A 23,730-nucleotide genomic window follows, 5' to 3' on the forward strand; every position below is an offset into this window, starting at 1 on the left:
TTGATGTGGCGTGGTTTGCCGGTGGCCATCTTGAAATATCCGTCGGGTGCGCCGCTGATATTATATCTAGTCAGTGACGGGACCTGGCTGAAGCAGCAGCTGAGAATGATGGAAGCAGATGTCTGAAGTCGACGTTTGACCAAATCAGACAGAAAATCCAGCCAGAGGACACCACCCAGTCCATCGCTTCCTCCCTCTCCTCCTTACCCTTTGTTCTTCTTAAACTTTTGTCATTTTCTTCACTTCTTTTCCTCCTTCGCTTCGATTCTTCTCTTTATCCATCTTCTACTTTCTTGTCTTCCTTCCTGGTGTCCTTGAGCTGTGTAAAAAATGAAATCAGAAACTTGTGAATGACGGAGAAAGCTTGTGATTAAAAGAGAATTCGAAGGCAGAAAAGAAAACACGCCTACAAGACACATACAAGGATTTCCATCCAGCATGAAACCAAGACAAACACGATGTGCAAACTTTTGTGCAGAAACACTGGAAATGGACACACTGTAAGTCTGCTGCCCACCAACAGTGACTCACATGGGAAGGAGACAGACAGACGGTCGCAGCGATGTGGCGTTGCCCCCTCATATTTCTGTGTTTGTGTTTGTCTGGCAGACGGAGAAAGACGGGGATTCCTGCAGCGGGCATGTGGGTGGCGAGGAATCTTTGGATGGGATGTTGGGATGTCTGTTTTCTCCAAGAGCTGTACATGTGTGGGCAATGAGATAAAGCTCTGTGTGTGTGTGTGTGTGTGAGACAGAGTTTGTGCGTACACACACTTTTCTCTTTTGCTCTGGCTTTTTTGACCTGCATTTCCTCACTTTTGTTCTTTTTGTCAGACTCATGCTGCAACACTAGTGTTAAATGTTTATGTAATACGAAAAAATATTATAATGTGAATCTACTTTATTTTCTTTAAGCAAGAAAGTCAGTCAACACTAAATCAATCAATCAATCAATCAATCAATTTATTTTTGTATGGCCCAGTATCACAACAACAGTTGCCTCAGAGGGCTTCAAGATGTTACATTGGTTGGTAAAAATAAAAACAGTGAATAAGCATAATGTTAATATGTCAAATTCACAGTGACGAGACAAAACGAAGCAACCACCGCCTTAAATGTGTTGTATTTTCAGTGATGAGAAACTTGTTAGAGTGATTACAGCAACGCTTTGTCGATGATAAAATGAAAATTAGACAATATTTCATAGTGAGCGACGGACCGAGGATCAGTTGTCTTTTTAAGAGGGTGAAGGTTAACACGTTTACTATATTTCACTTCACTGGCTTTTTCTGCTATCGCGCTGCTTTTTGTTTTTTTTGTTTTTTTTTTTCCATTGTTTCTCAAGTAGCTTAGTTTCCCCCATGGCGGCTCATGTAGTACAAGGTAATATAAGAAATTTACTGGAAAATAGCCAAGAAAATATGAAATAATTGATATAAGAACAGTGTTAAAAAAAAGAAGAAAAGCATTTTAACTCGCTCTTGAGAAACGGGACGAATGATGTCATCTGTTTCCAGTCTCACCCCTGCAGCCTTGACGGCATCCTATACCCTCACCTACGTGTGGAAGTGGACAAATATAGCCGCAGCGCTCTTTACACAAACCCAAACACACACACACACACACACATACTCATACACATACGCCCGCTTTGCACTTTGACCTCTGGTCCGTATTGACCGGAGTTCGCCGGGCTGTCCCGGTTAGGAGGGGCCGGCCTGAGACAATGGGGCCTCGGACTGTCTGGGTGAGTCCGAGGTGACCTTAAAGGGGAAGCCCACTCAATTTGGGAGTCTATAACTGCTATAGTCAAACACCATGAGACCGTGAACATCAGTTAAAAGGGTGAAGCAGACTGTGAGATGTTCGAATTGATCGCAGTGGCAGAAGAATTCAGAAGATTTAGACTAGTTATCAGGGAAGGAAGCAGAAACATGGCACTGAATAAATCATTTTCTTTTATAGAAGTTAGATTAAAATATAAGAAAACTAATGCCTGTGTTGGTGAACTGCAACATTTATCAAGTATTGAAGGAGTCACATTGACATACATGTAATTCGGTAATTTAAGAATTAAAAAAAGAAATGTTGCTTGTTTATCAACTAAATATTTCAGACATATTTTTCTCCGCTGATATAAAGCCTTTGTCATCACCTGCTGCAGCTTGTTTTTGCTTTTGTCCCGTGCCCCCTGAATGGCACTCTGTCCCCTCGTTGGCCTCAGTGTGTGTGTGTGTGTGCGTTTCAGCTGCCGCCTCCGCCCAACAAGTTCACTTCCTTGTTTTCCTTGCCACTCACTTTCCTGTGAACCGATATCTGTGGCAAAATAAACCAAACAGAAACCTCTCACCTTTCAAGTCAAATAAACTCCACACCTCTGCCTGGACGCAGTAGAATAACAAACTTTACACATGTGTGACACATTTCCTGGTTTCGCGCGCAGCCTGTAGCCGCGATCCTGTGAAAGCCTCAAAATGCAACTTTTAATGGATGAATACACAAACACAGCAGCGACATCTGGAGTAGAGATGCAGACGCTCCTCTCCTTTCCGCTGGAAGCAGAGGATTGTGGGCGATTTCGAAGAGGTCAGACGGTGTGACTGGAAGGTGGCGTCCAGATTGCCTCTCCGCTGGCCAGTTGGACGGATGTGCGGGATTATGTCAAATCTGCACTGTATTGTTGCGTTTTAGTCAAATTACTCCACTGTCATCTGTGATAATAGGTACACACACACACACACACACACACACGTATGTAATGGATTACATTTTCTGATCACTGGTTGATGGACAGGTGTTTTGAATGAGTAGAGCCGATTTGCGTGCGTGTGTGTGTGTGTGTGTGTGCACGCATTCAGTTATTTCTATTTCTTCCAGAGGGCTGCTGATTTCCATATATCTTCATTCTTTTTTGCATACGCTCCTGGCATTGATCCCGGTGTCTCGGTGAAAGTGTGCATGTATACACCTGCAGCGTGTTTACCTGCCGGCGATGCTATCGGCGCGCGTCGGGTTTTCTCGTGCTCTGCATTCCTCTCGCTGCCGCCACAGCGGGCGAACGGGCCAACGCCGCCACAAACCCACGCGCAAATATAAAGGAAGAGCGTCTTACTCATGCAAATTGTTTTTCTCCTCTTCCTGTTTGGTGGATTTATTTGTAAACAAAAGAAAATAAATAGCCTGCCGCTTTATCTGCGGCTGCTATCGTAGGAAAATGCATTCTAACCCGACTCTCCCTCTCCTCTCAGTTTGTTTCTCGACCAGTACAGAGCCAGCCTGGTTGATGCCATAAGGAGATTACTGCGACCCAACGTAAGTGTGTGTGTGTGTGTGTGTGTGTGTGCGCTGGCGCTGGCCTCGGTGTGTCTACCGTATATCTCTGTGCTTATCCCCTTCCGCTAAACCCCCTCCCTCCCTCCCCAATCATAATTAGGCTTTGCCCCAAACCCTATACACATTAATAGTCTGACAGGATTAATATCATGTAATGCTTTAATGCTTATTATGAGCAACTTCAATGCATCGCTCTGATCTCCGTCGCTCTCTCTCCTCCCTTCCCTTCCCTTAATCATAAATCCGAGGCAACTTCTCCCTTTTGGCCCGGCGATAAGACCCCACGCTGCGACAGCCAAAGCAAATGGGGGAGAAAAAAGCAAAAGGCTGGAAGAGATAGGGTTGAGATTTCTATTCATCTGAGGAGAGAGGGGTGCATTTTAAGTATAGAGGCCAGCCTGGTATGGGGAATATCTGTTTATTTAAAAAAAAGAAGAAGAAGAGGGGAGAAGGGAAGGAGATAGGGAGGAGGAGGAAAACAAGGAAGATCAACAATGTGAATAAGAGCTGCAGAAAATCAGATTGACTTTTTTTTTTTTTTTGCTTCACTTTTGAGATGCAATACAATTCAAAATGAAAAATATACGGTAAGGCAATCAGCAGAGCACACTATGCTAAAACTCACAGGACTGAAATTATATTCAGGCTGCCTGGATTAAACTATAGCTGCAGTTCCTGGTGGAGATGCAGGGCGTTCATGAATGTACACATTCCTCTTTGTGCATGAATATCATTCGCCCCAGCTAGGGAACATCATTTATCTCTCTTTGTCGTAATAAAAGCTGTTTCAGCAGGTGAAACACATCAGTTAAGAATGTTTTAAAATCCGTGTCAAGAAGAGAACTTCTAGACTGAATTCCAGGTTTCCTTCTCTTTCAGTAACAGATGGTTGTTAGTGACGACTACCCGCCAGTGTTTGATGCGGCTCGCGTACCCGACGTTGTTACGCTGACGTACATTTTCAGAGTGACATCCGACACAGGTTCGAGTCCCAGTCGCGGCAGAAAATAACTGTCCTGGACTGCGGCGCAGCGCTGTCAGGCGAGGGACGCGACATCTGGCCGCTGTTGTACATCTGTGTGTTAAGTCTCTCTTCATGTCTCCCCCTCTTTAATCCAGCGGCGATAATTCGGGGGCTAATATGATTTGAGTGTCGGCCATCAGACTGTCGCTGCCACAACAAGCTTTGCCAAATATTTAATAATTTGCTAAGCTGATTAAACAATTAACAAAGCAATTAATTCTCCCATCTAATGGCACTAATTTGTTGTTTCTGACAAAGGTGGCCCATCCGGTGGGCTGGATCCCCTTAATCAGCTGATTAGCGCCGACAGGAATTCCGTCCGTTGGTTTGCTTTTGCCGCAGTTTCAGTCAGAGAGTAGGGTTAGAGGGGGGAATAAAACCCAATACACAGATGGCAAATCATTTATCAAACAGAGTGGTCCTGCTGCTTTTGCTGTCTTTGTGTTGTCTTCGCTTGTGTGTTGCGATTGTGAATGTCACAGTGTGCGTTTCCGCTGTGTGCGTGAGGCGGAGCGAGCGTTCCTCTTTTGCTCCGTTTAATTAAAACAATAATAACATGATCGACATGAAATAAAAACCAAAGCTGAAGGATTTCAAAGAAACTTTTTGAACCTGTTTGTAATCCTCTTAGTATTTGCGGGACGTCTGTGATGCATGTGCGCGGACGGACACACACCTTTCCCTCGCTCACATGCCGCAGATATCCACGCTTCAGGCGCACAGACCGAGCACACCGGCACCTGCACGTGTGTTCGTTTTTACAGGTTTGATCGGATTAGCTTTTACTTTGTGCTTTTAGTTTATTTTATCATCTAATATGTACCTTGGAGGGGAGAGAAAAAAAAAAAAAACATGCACTGAATTTCCTCCTCTTTGTGTTCAGAAGCTTAACAGTGAGTGTTGAAAGAGAAACGACACAGATGTTTTCAGGACCGTAATCTCCGGCGTGTTCGGTCCTCCTGCTTCCTGTTCAGGGCACGGCGCTGGTGTTCGCTCCGCTCCGAGGTGAAACTCTGACGCTGTTCTGCCGGCTGGCCCAGCAGGCCGGGCTGTGTGTGTCTCAGCACCAGCAGTACGACGCCCAGGTCTGGGACGTTCACCTGAAGGTAGGAAATATGAGAGAGTCATGTTGAATTTCATGTCTAAGTTGTTTTTTTTTTTTTTTTTTTTGTTTTTTTATGAGAATTTGAAGCTGAGAATGTAAATAGAGTGACAGTAACAGACAGTCACACTCTCATTCACAACTTTAGGCTCACCGCTTAAAACCAAACGAACACTTGGGTGTGGAATAAAACTAGAGTACATGCAGAGAGCCCCCTTACAGGGAGAATGTGCAAACTCAACACAGAAGCTCAGTGCTGTTCTGGAAGAGCTTAATACACAATCACGGTTAAAGCCATCCATCTTCCACCGCTTAACCGGGACCGGGTCACGGGGGCGGCAGTCTCAGCAGAGATGCCCAGACTTCCCCGTCCCCAGACACACTTCCTCCAGCTCTTCCGGGAGGATCCCAAAGTGAGAGCTGGAGTCTTTAACCGTCTTTTTAGATGGTTAAAACTGTAATTTCTCAAACTTTATGAAGTTCATCACTGTCTTTGTCAATGTCCCATAATCCCATTCTGTCCACGAGGTTGGACTGGACTCTGTCTCGGCTGTAGAAGCTGAAAAGTGAACCTGGACAGGTCAGTCAAGTTGGAGGTATTACTTTGATTCTAAATTTCAAATTGTGAAAGGAAACGCTGTGTTTTGGTGCATTATTGAGAAGTTGGAACCACATGGAAAATATACCCGAAGTATGAAGGACTTTTAGTGGGAACTGATGTATTCTCATCTTTTGGATTACTTTATAATGCTTTTATTTTTTTACTGTTTTAGGACAAAATCCACACTACTCAACAACTATCCACACATCTGAATCCATTAAAACTTGAGCTAAAACCTAGTTAAGACTCTCTTTCTTTCACAAGAAACGTGCAGAATTATCTGTCCTCCGTCTCCGTCATGACGAGCAGATTAGTCTGCTGTTTGATCGACACATCAGAGGGCAAAACAAGCTGCTTTAACTTATCACTGTTGAAACGAGAGAAAGAGGGAGAGAGAAAGAAGAAGGGGGGGGAAAAAAAAGAGTGACAGAAAGCACACGAGTGGGCTGTGTGTTAAAAGAAGTGGCGTCCAGCTGTTAACTCCATTACACACGCAGTTACAGAAGAACAGGGCAGCACGGCGCGGGGCTAAATTGGCGCGCGCACGTTCACCTACACCGGCGGGAGAATTGGACAGAGCCGCCATTAAAGTGCCTGTTAAAGTGGCCTGAACCTCAGCAAGCCGAATCTCGCTCCTTCTCTCCGTCTCCCCCTTTTATTATTCACCGTTCGCCAACTTATCCGCGAACAATCGCCCTCGTTTTGTGCCCCCGAGTCGCTCTCGCTGCGGAGATGTGGGAGGAAACCGACGTGCCTCAAGTCCACAGATACATGGAGAGAACATGCAAACTCTGCACAGAAACGCCGAGCCTAAATTTAAACCTAAATAATAGACTAAGGGCAGCGTAAGTGCAAAACCTTGAAATTAACCAAAAGAGTTAGATAGGAACAAGAAAAGGGAGTTACCGGGGAAGAAAACTGAAAGAAAAAGCCCCAGTGGGATTAAAGTGGGTGCTGTCATCGTCTTAAATTCTAAATAAATACAACTTTGTTTAAAAGGAGCCCAGGAGAGGATTGATTGGGCCTCAAGGCCACAGACGACACTCTGAATAATTCTGACGGTTCAGCACCTCCGACGCCGGGGAAAATTGCCACTCAGACCTGTTTTAGTAATGAGAGCTGCTCCACAACAGCGCGTGTTCGCAGCGAAAAGTGAAATTCAGACTAAAATTGATGTCAGATTAAAAAAAAAAAAAAGCATCACCCTGGAATTATGCTTTTTTTTTGTCTCTTTTCTGTGGATTTCAAAGGGAGTGTCAAACTGTTCCTCTCACTCCCGAAATGCACACTTCCTTCTGTGTGACACACACACGCAACACACACACACTGGGGTCAGGTGGTGTGTGTGGATATCAGGGCAAGTTGAAGTGCCCCCCCTACACACACACACACACACACACACACACACACATCTGAAGGTGATTAAGTCTCCTCTGCTTATCTTCTGATGAACACTCTGAACAACCCCGGTGTGGTTTTTGTGTGTGTGTATGTGCATGTGTGTGTTTCTACAGTGGTCAGTCAGTCAGGTACACACACACACACACACACACACACACATACACACACTGTGAGCACACAGCTAAGAAACAAGCCATATCACAATCCCACACAGACCAGACATCACTCAGACAGCATATTGGCGAGACATTACACACAAACACACACACACACCCCGCATGATGATATCACTGCGAAGCATACACTACCTCTGTGCGCACACACACACACACACACACACACACACACACACACACACACTCACACTCACGCACATCCAAATGAGCAGCTGCTACTCATTTGCACTACAGATTAGCTTTCTTCAGCTATATTTACTTGCAGCCGGCGGATCACAAATGAAGAAAAGTGCACATCAGAACCGACAGCCCACCGCACAGTATGGATTTTCTTTCACTGTGGCTTAAATAAATCAAAAACATCTCCACCATAAGCCTCTGTATATATTCTGAGGAAAGACTTGCTCAAGAAAAGAAAAAACTGATGATAATTTCAGCTAAATTAACTCATGTTGCCACCGTGTTTGTGTAGATTGTTTTATTTTACAGTTTCTATCTGCTGTTCAATCAGTTGCATCTTATTTAAAACAGTTAAGTTTTTTTTTTCCATTTCATTTTTTTTGATGGATGTTCTTAGATATTTTACTCGTGAGGATGATTTGTATTTTAAAAAATGAAAAAACAAGACAATAGATAGTCAGTGGGGTTTATTAGTACAGCCTTAAAGTGAAGCTTGACAGTTCGAAGGACAAACAGTGGCTGAACGCAAAGAAGCCACAGGTGTTGTGTGACTGCACCAGATCCAGGGTCAAGGACAAGTCAGCTGAACCCAAATCACATCGTTAGCTGCTCTTATTACAATCAGCCCTTCATTCATCCACCGCCTACAACATTTGAACAAACGTGTGGTCTCAGAGGCTCGCAGTCAGCCCATATATGCGTAGGCTGAACATGCAAACTCTGCACAGGAAGTCCCCAATTCGACTTGAACCATGGACAGTCTCACAAAACCGCCACGTAAGCCCACCTTATGGCCTTTTGCAATAATTGCAGCAGATAGAAACCAACCATTGAAGTGCAGATGGGAGATTCAATACATTGCTAATGTTGAAACACTACAAATACCTTATTATACCTATTTTATGGTGACACTTCTTTAGAAACCGCCACATAATCAAAAAGTCATCATATTTCATCTAATGTCAGAACTGAAATAAACTCTGCTCGGGACGCGGCAGTATCATGTGATAAAAACGAGTAATTCATGTGTTTTCTCTCATTTTTGCGATCTTTCCGGAGCTCTAGCGTCTGGCCGCGTTCTCCCAGCAGCGGCGGAATATTCCGGCTCTCCTCGGCGCTCCCAGTTTGACATGTGTCAGATTTGTTTTTGTTTGGAATACACTGCGAGCCGCGGTGTTTGCTTTGCATGTGTTTGTGTGAAGAGAGAGAGAGAGAGCGAGCGAGAGCAGCGAGTGTTTTCAGCCTTTCTTTATGAATCTTCTGCAGACCTCTGGCTTCCTACGCTGCAGTTTTCAACACACACACACACACCCACTCTCTCTCTCTCGAGGGACTGAAGACAGCAGGCAGGCAGGCCCGACGTGCAGCGGTGGTGTGTCTTAAAAAAAACGGCGTGTTTGTGTGCGAGGCGTGCGCCGGGACGGGCAGACAGGGCGAGCGCGTTATCCTCTTATCCCCACTGTTGTGGAATAGAGAGGCGAGCAGCTGGAGGGACTGCAAGCAGCCTGATAATGCCGGCACTATTTTCTAACCCGCCATCTTAATCTTGTTACTCAAATGGTTGTGAAGAGAGAGTCATGAATTTTAATTTCTCACAAACGCACATGCACGCACGTCCGGGCGAGGGCGTGTGCGCACGTGTGCGTCCCCCCGTCTCCCTCACATGCATAAATCGTATCCCCGCTGCGTCCGCGCACTCACACTCCTCCTCATGGTTCCTCCCTCCTTCCCTTCCCTTCCTTCCCCGGCATATCTTCCTTCGCCCTTCTCCGCTCGGCCCCCCTCCATCTTCCCATTTCCTACATCACGACCCACTTCTCTACTTATTCAAGCCTGTCCTTCTATCCCTTCCTTTTACCCATCTCTCCATCCACCCAATCCCTCATTCTCTGTTTCCTAATCCTGCAGAGAGAGACCCCAGACATCCAGGTCATCCATCCCTCCCTTGTCTCAGAGCACTCCTCCTCCTCCTCCTCCTCCTCCTCATGTTTCCACCTTCTTCACTTTTTTCTCTGGCAGTCGGAGGAAGAATAAAACGGGGGCAGAAAAACCAGGAAGCAGAGAAATGGAGAGGAAAAATGAGAGCAATGAGAGGGAGGGAGGCAGAAGCCGGTGCGAAAGTGGCAATAAAATAAATGACTTGCACCTTGGAGAAGGGGGGGGGGGGGGGGTAAAAAAAAAGAAAAACTAAAAAGAGAAGATTGTGGGGGCGGCGGCGGCGGAGGGTCGGGTTGAGAGCCGATTTAGCCAGCCACCCATGAAGCTGATTAGGCAGCCTGCGATCAGGAGGAACAGCTTTGCTTGTTAAACTTTTCACCTCTGCGAGCTCTCAGCCCTCACCGTGTTAAGACCCCCTCGCCCCCCCCCCCCACCCCCCCCTCCTCTCCTTCTATCCCTCCATCCCTCCATCTTTTGCCTCCGTGCTCCTTCTGCCTGGTAGAATTTGAATGTGAATGCTGGCCGTGGTCCCCGTCGCAGGCTTAGCATGGGGGGGCGGCAGCTGCCCCTCCACGCCCAGCCGCCCCCCGGGTCGTCTGCCCCCCCCCCCCCAGCCTCTCTGGGGGTCACAGGTTCACCCCACCGGCCGGTGCCTGGAGGGATGGCTACATGGAGATAACGTGCATAAAGGGCACCGCCGGTGGGGGGGGAGGAGAGGGTGGGGGGGGGGGCTGGAATCAAGAGAGGCACAAACAAGCAGGTTGTTCATTTTCAAAAGAAAACGGAAGAAAAACGAGTGAAAGTGAGGATGAGGAGGGCCGGCGTGGAGCTTCGATTTCGCGCTTTAACGGGATGAAGTGTGTGGATGAAACCTGGGAATTCCCGACGGAGAGCGAGAGGAAGACTCTTCCAGACCGGGCATCTCATCAGTTTTACCTCAACCGGCTCACTGTGATCTGAGGGCGTTTTCTTCACTTCATGAAGAACAAAAACTCAAATGAAACCCAGATCAAATCTCTACTGTTTCCTTCCATTATGTTTTCTTTTTCATGTCTCAAAATAAATAAATTAAAGTTCCTGTTTTGAGCAATTAAATTATTGTTAAAGTTGAATGTGAGATTTGTCTGTTACTGAGATTACAATTAAAGTCAGTGTACAACAGACCAAATACTTTTTGTGAAGTAACAAACGTGTTGATCCTTTCTGTTTCAATTGACCACGTCGTATAAAAACTTCTCAGCCCTCAATCTGTCAAACTGTTCTGAAGCATTCAGGCAGGATTTATGAACTTTGTCATTTCTATGCCGCTTCACAATATCATTGTTTTTCATCATCAAACTTGTGCAAGTTAGACTGTGTTCATTTTGAAAAGTCACACATTGCATCCAAACAGTCCACTTTTAGAAAATGATGCATCGTATTGTAAAAACATATCTAAAGATGTATATCCTTTCAGAGAGATTTTTTTTTCCCCACATATGATGATATATCATGATATGTTAATGTATTCATTTCCTTTTTTATTTGAAAACAGTTAGTTTATAATTGTGTGTTTCTTTTCTGTCTTTCGAAAGTCATTTAACTGTAATTTTTAATAGCAAGGTTACGTTTTCATGTTTCCTCATATTTCAACAAGCGACTTGTTAAAAGTTAACGGAGCAACAAGAGAAGATGGAAAAATAAAATGAGGAAAAACTGAAAAATTTAAATTTTTAAAACAGATGAAATGTTCAAATCAAATATCCACAAGGCAAATATAAGGTAAATGTGGTATTAAAAAAACAGAATACAAACAAAAAAAATGCAAAATTAAAAGCAGAAAAGATAACAAATACATTTAAATAGTGAAATACAGGGACCTGCTGTGGTTTTATCTGTTATATTTACAAAACAGACTCATTTATTTCAGTCTCCAGTCTGTCGGTTTGGGTCGCTGACATGCTGCTGATGGAGGAGAATCTGGGGTCAGTCTGAGTTTTTGTTTGTTGTGAAGAGTTCCTTTCACACACGTCTCCAGCATCTCACACACACACACACACACACACACACACACACACACACACACACACACACACACACACCCACACACCTACACTCACATGAGCAGACCCACTAAACTCACTTCCATAAGTCTGTGATCATTTGTCCAGACGCAAAGCGAGCTGATTAGCCCAGCGCCTGCCTGCGCTGCCAAGTCTGTTTAAAAGGGCACAGAGTGGGCACCGCACACACACGCCCTGTGCGTGTGTGTGTGCATGCGCACGTCTGCGTGCAGGGTTTCTCCTTATAGAGCAAGAGTAACTACGGTACTTTATTTCACATCATTATAATAAAACTTATCAAAGTGTTCTGAGCCTGATTTACTCACTCCTGTTAATTTTCAAGGACAACGACTGACTTTCCCGTTTTTAAAATATCTGAAATTGCAGCTTTTTACACATTCCAAAACGTGAGAAATAGTGGCGTTCTGAATAAACTGCCTGACAAAAAAGTGTTGAAGGATTTTAAAAAAACTTATCAGTTGATCCGCTTTCATCTAAAGTTTGCAAACCACAAACTATTTTAAAAATCAGGCATTGAAGGAGATCTTTGTACAGTGATGTGACTTATTTGAAGGTTTTTAAAGGACTTTATATCAGTATAATCTTGGTTTTCTGCATTATAACCAGACAATATGACATTTTATTATATGATGTCTTTCTTAGTCAAAATGCTGTTTTCAATTTAACTATTTCGAATAGACTGAAACAATAGGAAATATCAAAAAGTTTTTGGGAAAATTATTGACGTGTTTTCTTCAGTAGAGTGTAGCGAGGGCTCTTAAGTCGATTAAAATTTTAATGATCGCCTTCTTCAACCTGTCGGTGATCAGATTTAAAATATTGATCTTGTTTCAGTAAAATGCCTCTCTGCACATTTCTGTTAATGTTTTGTGCTTTTCAGATGCAGAGAGAGGGGAAAGATGCCTACGATGAGAACATCCACTATCCTCGCCTCATCACCTTGACCAAAGGACCTCAACCTGTGTCCCACGCTCAGTAAACCACAGCTAGTGCACAGTACCACTCCATATCTCTGCATATTCAAGGATAACCGGAAACACTTTGATCCAGTTTGTCTTAACAATCTCTCACAAGATCCCCCCAAAAAAAATAGAGTAATTCTTTAAAAAAGTCACCTGACCGGTGTTTGGTTAATAATCCGTCCATGAAGTAAGCTGCTCCTCCAGTCTGTATTTTGTTCAGTATTTTAACAAAGTTTAAAGTAGAGTCTGTAGTTCTGAAGAGACATTTGAACTGAGTTCAGTTTAGTTTTTATTTGTGTCCCTGTAGGGAAATTGGTGTTGCAGCGAAATATAGAACATAAAGAAAACACATACATGGCATACAAAATTAACATAAAAACATAAATCCAGTGTTAGTACAGCGTGCTGAAACAACAGCAGCAATTAAATAGACTCAAAAGCTGAGCTGGTACCCCAGAAAAACGCACAAATGTCAGGTTGCACATTGTGAGTGTAGCAACTCTTAACAAAATGATTCATCTTGACACACTAACACGATGAGGATGTTTCACCACGCTGGACCATTTTCCTCAAACGATTATGTGACGGAAGGACAAGTCATGAATGACACTGTGACGCTCATTATGAAACATGTGTTCTGTGTTAAATGAGGGGAAGGGGTCTATCTAAAACATAGAGACACACTTGGAAAAAGCAGAGAAATACCGAGTTCCAGCTCTATGTTTGTCACTGTGGTGGCCTCCAGGACTTTGACACTTCAAGTATCCAGTCAAAGACTCGACTGACCAGTCTGCCTCACACCTGACTGACAGAGATAACCTCAAAGATGCTGAGTAACAGTCGGATATTGCAATATGGAGTTAGGAGAGATCATGCTGCCGTTGCATGTTGTACCTGTGACTTTATGTATTTGTATCTGCAGTGAAGGTCTGCTAACTTCACACACCGCCGTTGGAACCTGGAGACTTACCCTGTATTTGTGTGCATGTGAGTGCGGCCTCATGCTGAACCACTCAAACAGTATTGTGCGTTTCAGGCACAAGAGTTCTTTTTGTTTAGATTTTTTTACAAAAGCATGTACGGAATGATCGGCATTCAGGAGAGAATTGCAGGCTCCACCTTTTAATCAAAAAGTCATCGTTCTAGCTAACAAACCTGCTAGTGATTAATGGGTTGACTCTGTCAGTCATCCCACATGTGCCTGTTATTCATCTTAAACCAGTCTGTATTAACCTACGTCACTGTGTTTCTGGCCCCGGCAGAGAAGGTCGGCTTTAGTTCATTAATTGCCGCAGACTGTGGAGCGGCTCACAGTTTCCTCACTTTCCTTGCTTTAATTTCTTCTAATACATCCCATTCATCACAGTCAGAGGTCAACGCTAACTGCTTCTTTTGCACATTACTTACGACCGTGCATTAACATATTCCATTCAGGGCGAGGAGCGGTTGTTGCCGCCCGGCAGCTAACAGTCACACGGCACAGCGTTCCTGCCGCGGGTAGCAGTCGACCTCGCTACATGCCACAGCAGTCTGCGTATGAACTGTGCAGTCGGCATGGATTTTCGCATCTAAAGTAATTCCTAAACCATCCAAAAGCATCACAGAAGCTTGACTTGCAGAAAATAGAACATCTGAACCGAGACCCCTGTTTGGTCAACTTATACAGACTGACCTAAATTCTGCAAAAAAAATGAAGCTTAAGGAAGTTTTTTTTAATCTGAAGAGAATGAAGAAATATGCATGTGAAAGTTCTAAGGATGCAAACACTTGATACTTGAAAATATTAAAAACATTCAAGTACTTTTCATATTTGCTGTCAACTGAACTCGACAGAGAAGCATTGATGGGAAATGAACACACTGTTATGCCGTATACTGTAATGTTCTAGGTTAGTGTTATTTTCCTTTACATGAATACAAACTGTCTGCCCACTTTCTTCTGTGACTCCAGGATTTTATTCAAAGTTCAGCTCTAATTTTGATCAATTTGCTTATATATTATAATACAACATCATAGTTTGGTTTTGAGTTCATGCTTGAGTGTAATTTTTGCTTTTGCAGCAATATGCTGTATCTCCTGATGAGCAGCATTCTGTTTGTGTCTTACTTGTTATTTAATATTTTAAATATGGTTGCAGAATTGTGCATCCTCAGTATGAAAAATCTGTGCAACCACACTTCTAAAGTAGACCCTCTTGTCAGCATATATTGAACCTATTGTGTCCACCTTTCATCCTGTTACTTGTTTCAGTCATCCAGTTATTCCCCTCAGGTCTTTTTCATGTATTCACTCCTGTGTCCTTTACTTTTCGTGTTTAAGAACAACCTGCCAACAGCAGGTTTCCATATTTCACTGTAATCCAATCAGCTCTGCTGCATCTCCCAGTGGCTGCTGTTTTCTTTTGCTCTGCCGTGCTGAAAATAGTCCACCTCTAGACTTTATCCAGTACCCCAGTTCCAAAAATGATGAGACGCTTTGTAAACTTTTCAAGAAACCACATGCAGTCATTTTTCACAGCAAGGAAGACATGTTGCAAATATTTACTGACATTTTGCCCACAATCCTTGACATTTTAGACAGATTTTAGATTTGTTGCTTCATAAACCTAAATTTGGGTTCATATTTTTTCAACAATGTTATCCTATTTTTTTGCATTTTGAATGGACCACATGGTGCGGTGGTTAACCCACTCCTCTCACAGTGAGAGCATCCCCTGTTTTGCAGCCCAGGTCTGTTGTATTGTGTAGTTTGGGTTTTCTCCAAGATTTTCAGTTTTCTCCCTCAATCGAAGAACATACATTTGATCAGTGAATGACTGTTTGTCCAGTGATGGACTGCCATCAGTCCAGGTTGTACACAGCATTTGGTCCATAGTCGTGAGTCGTCTCATGAGTTCGATGAAGGGTTGAGTCGATAATGAAAATATCATTCCAGACCACGTCCAGGTGGCTCTCTACCTTCCATGGAACCCCCGACCATGTAAGCTGTGTTCCAAGCCCCTGATGATGACCACTAATGTGACCAAGATGCATCTGGTCAGAGTGCATCGGCGGATGTAAACTGCACCAACGTCAGGATGAGTCAGCCTTTGGCCTTTGGTTGAGAAGACCAAGGTGGTATAGCAGGGTGGTGAAAAGAAGGTCCCATCAGGAAAGATTAAGAGAATATAGAGCCCTACAGTCGAACTCTGATAGATCCAGGTCCAGCTGCGGTCGGCTCATCTTCGATGGTCTTGACCAGAGAGCTTTCTGCCCTTATCTTCATTGGGCAAAAAGGAGAGAACTTATCAGAAAATTTGGAGCTAAGACGATGCCTGCAATGGTGTAGGGGCATGCCACACTCTGCCCAAATTGGCCAGCTGTCATTAACAGCCCGATAAGAGAGGTCCACCACATTCTCAGGAAGAGTAAGTGGGAAAGTGCCACCGTTCCAGATTGGGTTTCCAGGACTCGGCTCCGTGCTTAGGATGCATCAGGTGAAAAGAAAGCCCATCTTTTTAATACCTTTTTGGTACAGGGGTGCATCCTGAAGTGCCTCAAGCGGAGTGGGACCGCTCTGATTCCTTAAACCTCTGATTCAACGCTTTTGTCCTATAGCAATAAATAGCACCCTGTTATAATTGGCCTGACTCTCCTGCCAACCTCCTCAGGTGTGTTTACATGCCAGCCTGAAAGAGACCTGCCCCCTCCACCCACTGCAGTGTGGATTTGTCCAGTGCAGATGAGCAAATGCTCTGCATTCCCCTTGGAGTTTGAGGGGTGGAGTTATTAACTTCCTAAAAATAAGCCTTGGACAATTCTTATGGTTGGACATCGTGAATCCTTTAAATACTTTGCAAACGTACGGCTGTAGTACTTCGGTCTTTTGCGCATGTGCAAGTAAATCAACATTATCAATGTTTCCCAGTCCATATTCTCCTGAAACTTGGTAAATTTATAGTTGAGAGACAAGGGAGATAGAATTTTGTGGCCTACTGTTATGAATTTACTCACCATTGTTAGTGTTTTCAAAACATTGTCCTGAAAATGCGAAACATTTCTGAAATGAAAGCGCAAAAATGATGCGTTTTCACTTGAAATGTTGTCGTGTATACAGGGTCTAAGTTAGGTAAAGCAGTTCAGGGAAAAAAATGGAGGAATTTAGACTTTCTTTGTTTAATCATAAACATATGAGAGGCTTCAGAAAATTGCTACATGATTGCTGAACTTTTTAGAAAATCGTCCGAACCTTTTTGGAATTGGGGTTGAACTCAGAACTCTGCAAAAATATTCAATTATCTTCTTCTTTATGGTATCTGGATCTGCGGCCCACGGTGTAACATCACTGTTTCACAAGAGTAGGGTCATTTTAAATCACAATGGCCTCACAAATCCTTCGTGTTGCATTTTTGCTTTGTTGTAAAGTCACTCCCTCCATCAGTAGCTGCAATGTCACATTATATCGGTGTTTAGACTGACCTCTTCTCACTGTGATGACAGTAAAACTAATCACTGGCAGCCAGCATCATTTAGTTATGAGGCCTTTCTATCCCGGACTTTTCTGACTCATGTTGTCATTGTGAGAAATCCAGTGTTTACATAAATCACAGAGGCGGATTTGTATTACAGACAAATATTGACATCAGGCTAAAACAGGAGATTTGTGTTGCTTTTGTATATCTCTGTTTGCCCATTTTGATATCAAATGAACGGTTAGGCCATATCCTCAGTAATTTTCACCCTAAATTTAAGTTCTCTTTTTCACTTTGTATATTATTTATATAGTATTTCACAATGTTGAGACATCAGGTGTTTTAAGGGGGGATAATTGTGTTAAAGTGTGTGTGGAAGTTTCTGATGGCACATCACACATAAAACTGAAGTGAAATATTTCAGTTTAGTTTGGGAATGGCCTCTCTCAGTGAGTTTCACCCCTCAGTATTTCAGGTTTTGTCTGCTTCACTGTATCGAAGGTGAGTTGAATGCTGCGTTTTACTTGTGAATCAATAAAAACAATATTAAAAGCCAGAAATGTGTGATATTTCTTCTTTAAATGTTCTCTTTTGAATGGTCGGCTGTAACAATTATTGTTTCAAATGACTAAAGTTTTAACATTTTATGGTTTGTTGTGCAGGTGTCTACTGTTTTTCCCCCACCTCCATAACATGTATTATGAGGAGCTGGTTGAGGAATAAACAGGGTGACAGCCTGGAGTTAAACGCTCGGCGATGCAATAAAAGTTTTCTCCGGGCCCAGATCATCTGTGGCCTGTGTCTCAAACACAATGGCCTCCTGCAAGTTAAGCTGGTCCCAGACAAGGTAACACACCACACACACACACATGCACGCACGCACACACACACACACACATATCAGACCCAGTCAACAGTCGACCCCTCCACAGGAAGAAAAGAGAGAGGGATAAAGGAGGGAGGGAAGGCAGTCCACAGCAGCAGCTAATCCCGCAGGCTCACTCTTCTGTTTATCTGTCAGACGAGGGGAGGGGGAGTTAGTAGAAAGAGGGGGTGGGGGTGGGGCTGGAGGGGGGTACCAGTGAGGCCTCCTGATCTGTCTTTTGATATTTTAAAGAGGTCTGTTCTCTCCTCCCTAACATTCTGCTGGAGAGGCGAGGAGGAGAGATGGAGAAAGCTCCAGAGAGACGGAGACAAAGGCCGCCAAAAAAGACAAGAAAGCAGAAACAAAAAATGGGACGAGACCGAACTGAGAGGCAAAGTGAGACCGCTGGAAATGAGGTGAAACTGGATCGTAACACTGGGGAAAAGCATCGGCGGCGAGAGAAAAGAGAAAAGCTGACTGAGAGACGAAGATTGACTGGCCGAGTGAGTGATCGAACAGAGAAAAGAGAGAGACAGAGTGCTCCCAGCTCGACACAAGGGCCCCATTAACTTGACCACTTGCCCTTTGCACACAAAGGCAGGGCCGGCCCACTGCCCCTCCCACCCAATTATCCACGATTAGGCTCAGTGCACTGTGTCAAGATGGAGAGGGGAGGAAACCGGGAGAGGGGAGAAAGGCGAGCGCAGGGAGGAAGACGGGAAAGAAAGCGGGGACTGATCGGAAGTGAAGGGTGGATGATGGAGGGCGACCCAATCGCTGTTAACGCCGAGCGTATTCCAGCGTCTGATTGAGCACCCTCCATGTAAATGAGTCTAATGCGAGTCGTTAAAGCAGCTGAGAGTTCAACACACGACACACTACCTCTCCTGAGACGTTCACTGTCCTTATTCACATTTTTCTGCATTTGTTAAGTTTTTTTACATTTTTTTTTTTTTTATAAGTGTTTTCATATTTTAAATATATGTTTTTGGCCGCTTTGTATTCATTGTAAAGTCCAACATAATGCTTTAGTGTAATGCAATTTCTGCTAAATAAAAGCACAAACATAACTTTCTTGCAATTGCTTCAGTTTCAGCAAAAATTCATTTAGTGTATTTAAAGTTGTGATCCAGACAAAATGGTCAAAATCATTCACTGACTACGGATCAGCTGTTGACAAAGTTCAACATGAAAAGAAGACAAAACATTGGGGTTTTGGTTTAGATTATCTGCTGAATTTCACTGTCATTGTGTGAATGATGGAAGCTTTTATTTGTTAGATTTTTGAAGACTTTCATTTGGTTTGTCGCGTCTGGTCTGCTTGTGAAGAAGCTCTGACTCCACTGGGAAGGAAAAGTTTATCTCCTCTGCTGCTAAGATCATTTAAAAGAAGCAGGGATGATATCAAAAAGCATCAGAGATAAATCAGAGTTCAAAACACAGATTTATATCTGAAAGCAAAAAGCTTTACATTTTCCAATGAAAGTTAATGTGATGAATGTAATACAAATCTAGACAACAGGAAATGTGTAATACAACTGAAACGTAGAACTTATTGTGAGTTCAGTGATGAATTTCAATCTCACTATGTGAGAATTAGCTCCGTTTAAGTCACTTTTATTTGTTGTCTTTTATATATTGTGTGGTTTGAGTTGAAAGTGCAGCTTCAGAAAGCTTTTGATTCATTTGTCGAGTCTCCAAATTTCAGTTAAAGTGCATTCGCCTGTAGGTGAAGATGTCTTGGTTTTGAAATAATGAACTGTAGAAACTTTGTGGCTGCACTCCGTTTTTAGATGTCTATATGTTTTTTTTTTCTGACTTTTCTTGTGTGAAAACAGGAACATTCTCTTTCTTCCCTCTTTTCAAAACAGTTTTCTTGGTTTACTTTGTTAGATTGATTTCAAACTGAATGGATGCAGCGATATCCTTAATGCCTTTGTGCATCTATCAGTACATTTCAGGCAAAAAGGTGAAAACTGTTGCAAAAAAAGGAAGTTTTTACATAGAAGGAAACAGTGTTACGTGGCTTTGAGTCACATTAGAACGAGGACAGCCTCTATTTAGAGCAGCATCGAACTTTCATGCACGACGAGAACACGTCCATTAAATAGACCCGCTGACGTCTAATGGACTTTCAGAAACCGCTGAGGAGCCAGACAGAGAGAGAGACAGCAGCTTGACAACTTTTTCGTGTACAAGGAGCACGTAACGAGCTCAGCGCGGCTGTCACTTCACAACATTATGCCGTTACTAACATTATTTCCAGTGATCTGAGCCTGTGTGTATGTAGAGTTTGCATGTTTTCTCTGAGTATGTCCTCCTGCTGCCATCATCCACCACGTGTTTTTGGTGTATTGATGTGTGATTGTGTGCCGCTTGGTGTTGTGTCTGTAAAGGAGGTGCTCAGAGTGTCCTCTGACTCCCTGAACCCCACCTTGACCTCAGTCTGGATGAGGCGGATAAAGAAGCTGGACGGGCGAAGGGACAACAAGGTGATCGCCCTCGCTCTGAAACGCTCGCCGCCCCCATCGACACACTATCCTCTCTTTTTTGTTTTTCTTGGATTAGGTGCACCTGCCCCTGGCAGAAAACACACACACGTGCAGATACAGTAGAGTGTGGACACACACACCCTGACCGAGGCTCAGCTGCTGATCGTCTGCTGCCAGCTCGCCGCCGTCCCCCACCGCCTCAGGCTGCCACAGCTTCTGGCCTCACTTTTTCACCAGAATATATTTTGTTTTTGGTGCCACATTTTATTTTCACAGCTCCAAAATATCTTAATTTTCATTTTTGAATTGCAAGGTCAAAGATAAGGTATTTGATTGAATCCTGACAGAATGGATTGACTTTTTATTTAGTTCTGCTCATGAATTTGATTTTATTTACCTTCATCTCAAAACACCGACAATTTTCATCCCATTGTTGTTTTTTTTTCATGTAAAAGTAGTGAAGGCTGCATATTACAGGTTCTTGCTGTGTGTGTTTTCACATGTGTTGGCTGGACTTGTTTCACCACACACACATACCCTGTGTTTAGTGTGTTCTGTGGTGTTTTTGGAGCATTAAATGTGCAGCAGAAAGCCGTGCAGACTGTAAATGAGGTGCTTGGTGAGGGTCAGGTGGGCTCAGGTGGACCTGCAGCCTCCGACACGCAGACATGATCCCCGGGCGTCCGTATGCCGGGGGTCGCGCTGTTCATGTTTACACGCACCTTGCTCGATTTGGTCACACCCCCCCCCCCCCCAACCCCCCACCCCTCCACCCTCCTCCACTCTCCTCCACCCTCCGCCACTCCATCCATCGCCCAAAATGTCTCCAAACCTTTCAAACCTTTTCCTCTCTCTTCTCCTCCTCAAGGCAATTTAAGGAGGGCTTTTTAAATGATCCACTCATTATCGGTAGTGGAGTCACTTTGGTTTTTCAGCGCTGTCTGCTTGCCTTCCTGCTTCCTATCCCCCCCCCCTCCTCCTCTTTACCTCGCTCTGATTTTTAAGGGGGCTTTTTCTACTTGCGCCCCCTCCCTCCCTCCCTCCCTCATTCCCTCCCTCCAGAATGGCTTTTTGGTCCGTTTGTTTGTGCTCATGAAGTGGAATGCAACAAAGTCCCTGAGAGCATTTTTTTTTTTTTTTTTTTTCCGTTTTCTGTGCGTGGATTTTTTTTTTTTTTTTTTTTTTTTAATGTAGAAAGCCATCGAGTACGAGTTGACGTGGGTGAGTGGGAGCCACCCCCACCTCCCACACACACACACACACGCACGTGCATACACTCACCTGCTGCTGGCCTTGACGGCAATAATGTTTTTTATTACTGTAGAAGGAATTGAGAGATGTGTGGAGGTGGAGTTTGGTGGTTTTAATGTAGTCACCTGGAGCAGAGTGGAATGAGATACCGTCTGCACAGAGTGGGAAATGTGTGTAGCTGAGTGTGTTCATTATTGTGTATCAAATGAAGCGGGACAAAAAAGAAACGGCTTTTATTTTATTTTATTTTTTTTTTTTCCACTTGTTGATGTGTTTAGCAAACACACCGAATCGGCGGCTGCGAGTCCGACCGGCTCTATAGGCGGCTCGCAGTTATCCTCATTTACCTGTTCAGCCTCTCCATCTTTAATACCCATTAAACCTCTCCATCTGGATATGCAGGAGGCGAAGTTCAGCGGCTGATTTATTAGCTGGCTGACTGGAGGGAGCCGAGGTCAGTCTGGAGGCTGGCGAGACACACACACACACACACACACACACACACACACACATGCAATTTCACACTGTACAGTCCTGCTTACACATGAGCTTATAGCAACGGGCTGCTAATTGAGGGGGCTGCGCTGTTGACGAAAGCACTCAACTTATCGCTGATTAGGTCGGGCTGAGTGGAAGCCGGAGACAACGGAGCGGGAGGACGAGGAAAACAAGCTGCAGGACGACACGAGCGGCTTGTGCTGGTGGAGAGGCCTTCCTCTGAATGTTGACAGTCTCTCAGAGGCAGTGTTTACCCCGTTTTAATGGGAGAGGGCCGACATTAGCCACTGCAGGAGCCCGGCTGAATTAACACCTGCCTCTCTGCATACAAGCAAATCCCTTCGGCGCCATTGTCCGCCCGTGACTTTGTCAGTCAGTTAATCAGCGAGGCCATCAATCAGTCTGAGGAGGAGCGAGCCTGACGGTCGGTCTTGTTGATTCAGCAGTTAATTCTTTACATTGGACTACTTTTAATTTGCTTGAGCTCGTCAGCACATTAATAAGCACCGTAAATATGGCAGAAGGAGAAAAAAGGCTATTTTTCTTGTAGGCGGTCTAATTTCAAATGGCAAGTCACCAGGATCATCAGTATTCCTACAGACGGCTTGTAACACAGACGTTTCTTTCGAAGTAGTACAACATAAAAATGACATTAATTTAGTTCATGCTAAGAGGAACTTTAAATAGATGAGCTGCATCGTTTCACACGATTAAAACGAGCAACGAGTACAGACATGGAGGTCAGCTCAGTTTACGGCTGTATCCAACATCCCCAGACAGCAGCACGTTACAGCTTTAGGTCGGGCAACCAGGAAGTGACGAGTTTTAATTTAACTGACATTCAGTGTTTCAGTGTACAATTGGATGTTTTTTTTAAATTTTGTTTTAATTTAAAATTAAACAATAATGTAGCTAATTACAGATCATAATTTAAAATATAAATAAATTATATCTAAATAAATCCATTATACTGTATGAAAACTCATTTAATTGATTTCATTCAGAACTTATTTATACATGATTTATTTTTTAATTATTCCCGAATTAATGATATTAATAATGAAGAAAAAATATACCTGCACCTGCTATTAGCCCTTTTTTCTCCTAATCAAAATGATTTTCATTGGAAAAATGCTCAAATACACTTTTTCCGTCTTGCTGTTTTTCCTCCAGAAGCTACACTGAACTGTGATTGTTTTCGAAAATAGTTTCGTTGTCTTCAATGTCAAATGATCAATATAGCAAATTAAACATGAGAACAGCGTTTATGTGAACTAGTTTTTCCACCTGTTGAGAGTGCAAGATCCCACATGAAAGTTTTATAAACAACTGCATGTTTTCTTTTAGTAATGGACTCAGAATTAGTGATAATCTTTTTCATGTCCTTGGAGGAGA

At 43.6% G+C, this 23,730-nt stretch overlaps 1 protein-coding gene across 1 annotated transcript in view; it reads left to right on the plus strand.

The window, feature by feature from the left end:
- camkmt (calmodulin-lysine N-methyltransferase) overlaps window positions 1-17,775 on the plus strand; it is a 112,863-nt gene extending 95,088 nt beyond the window's left edge. The window contains exons 9-11 of the mRNA XM_030105903.1: window positions 3,248-3,311; window positions 5,331-5,462; window positions 12,698-17,775. Coding sequence (XP_029961763.1) covers window positions 3,248-3,311; window positions 5,331-5,462; window positions 12,698-12,796 — 295 coding nt within the window. The 3' untranslated portion in view covers window positions 12,797-17,775. The remainder of the gene's footprint in view (window positions 1-3,247; window positions 3,312-5,330; window positions 5,463-12,697) is intronic.
- The last annotated feature ends 5,955 nt before the right edge of the window (window positions 17,776-23,730 follow it).

The sequence above is a fragment of the Salarias fasciatus genome, chromosome 13 (assembly GCF_902148845.1).
Source record: "Salarias fasciatus chromosome 13, fSalaFa1.1, whole genome shotgun sequence".
NCBI classification, from domain to species: domain Eukaryota; kingdom Metazoa; phylum Chordata; class Actinopteri; order Blenniiformes; family Blenniidae; genus Salarias; species Salarias fasciatus.